We start from the raw sequence: 1,213 nt of genomic DNA, 5'->3' as shown, positions 1-1,213 counted from the left end.
ACCGCCCCATATCCACCCCATAACCTCCTCCACACTTCATAATCACCCATAACCACCCCATAACCCCAACACCCCACACCCCACCACCCCACAGCCCCATAACAAAACCCCACAACCTCTCTCTTTCCCCCCACAGCCCTACAAGCTGCTGCCTCTCCTCCTCCTCCTCCTCCTCGCCGACCCCACATCAACCGACCCCATATCAACCGACCCCATATCGGCCGACCCCATATCGGCCCACGCGGATTTTGCCTACAGCGCCCCCAACCGGCCGACGGTGCGCATTGCATCGGGTTCCATCCGGGGCCTTTTGCTCCCTGCCGGCTCTTCCACGGCCGCCGCCTTTTTGGGAATCCCGTTCGCCGTCCCCCCTTTGGGATCTCTCCGCTTCCGCCCCCCGATCCCGATCCCGAAGCCCTGGCCCGGTATCCGTGACGCAGATTCTCAGCCATTCGCTTGTTACCAAATCGTAGACACCACGTTTCCGGGTTTTCCCGACTCCGAAATGTGGAACCCTAATAGGGAAATGAGCGAGGATTGCCTGTATCTCAACGTCTGGACCCCGAAAAGGCGACCCTACAAAGCCCCCGTGATGGTTTGGATTTACGGGGGGGGGTTTTACAGCGGTTCCGTTTCTCTGGATGTTTACGACGGGCGATTCCTGGCCGTGGCCGAGGGCGCCGTGGTGATTTCCATGAATTACCGCGTGGGATCTTTAGGATTTTTAGCCCTGCCGGGTCAGCGGGACGCACCTGGGAACGTGGGTTTGTGGGACCAGCGCTTGGCTTTGCAGTGGATAAAGGAAAACGCCGAGGCTTTCGGGGGAGATCCGAATCTGGTGACCCTGTTTGGCGAAAGCGCCGGCGCCGCTTCTGTGGGATTTCATCTCTTGTCGCCCCACAGCCAGGGGTTGTTTAATAGGGCCGTCCTACAGAGCGGTTCCCCTAACGGACCTTGGGCCAGCATCGGGGCGGCCGAAGGGAGAAGGAGGGCGATGCTTTTAGGGCGGGTGGTGGGGTGCCCCTATGGGAACGAGACGGAATTATTGGGGTGCCTACGGGGGAAGGAACCCGGGGAGCTTTTGGAGGGGGAAGGGATGGTGATGCCACCCCAAAGCGTTTTTAGGTTCGCTTTCGTTCCCGTCGTGGATGGGGAGTTTTTGGTTGACAGCCCCGATGTTGTTTTAGGGGGTTACGGGGCGGGTTATGGGGTC

General features: G+C 59.8%; 1 protein-coding gene across 1 annotated transcript; it reads left to right on the top strand.

The window, feature by feature from the left end:
• Nucleotides 1-58: 58 nt before the first annotated feature.
• On the top strand, nt 59-1,210 carry LOC104916025 (acetylcholinesterase-like; the record flags this gene model as incomplete). Its single annotated transcript, XM_031557584.1, has 1 exon — nt 59-1,210. A coding segment is annotated over one exon (1,152 nt), but the record flags the coding sequence as incomplete, so codon positions are not given.
• Between the last annotated feature and the right edge of the window lie 3 nt (nt 1,211-1,213).

The sequence above is a fragment of the Meleagris gallopavo genome, unplaced genomic scaffold (genome assembly GCF_000146605.3).
Source record: "Meleagris gallopavo isolate NT-WF06-2002-E0010 breed Aviagen turkey brand Nicholas breeding stock unplaced genomic scaffold, Turkey_5.1 ChrUn_random_7180001865795, whole genome shotgun sequence".
Taxonomy (NCBI): Eukaryota; Metazoa; Chordata; class Aves; order Galliformes; family Phasianidae; genus Meleagris; species Meleagris gallopavo.
Note: the sequence above shows the minus strand (reverse complement) of the source record. Positions and strands in the feature narration are given on the sequence as shown.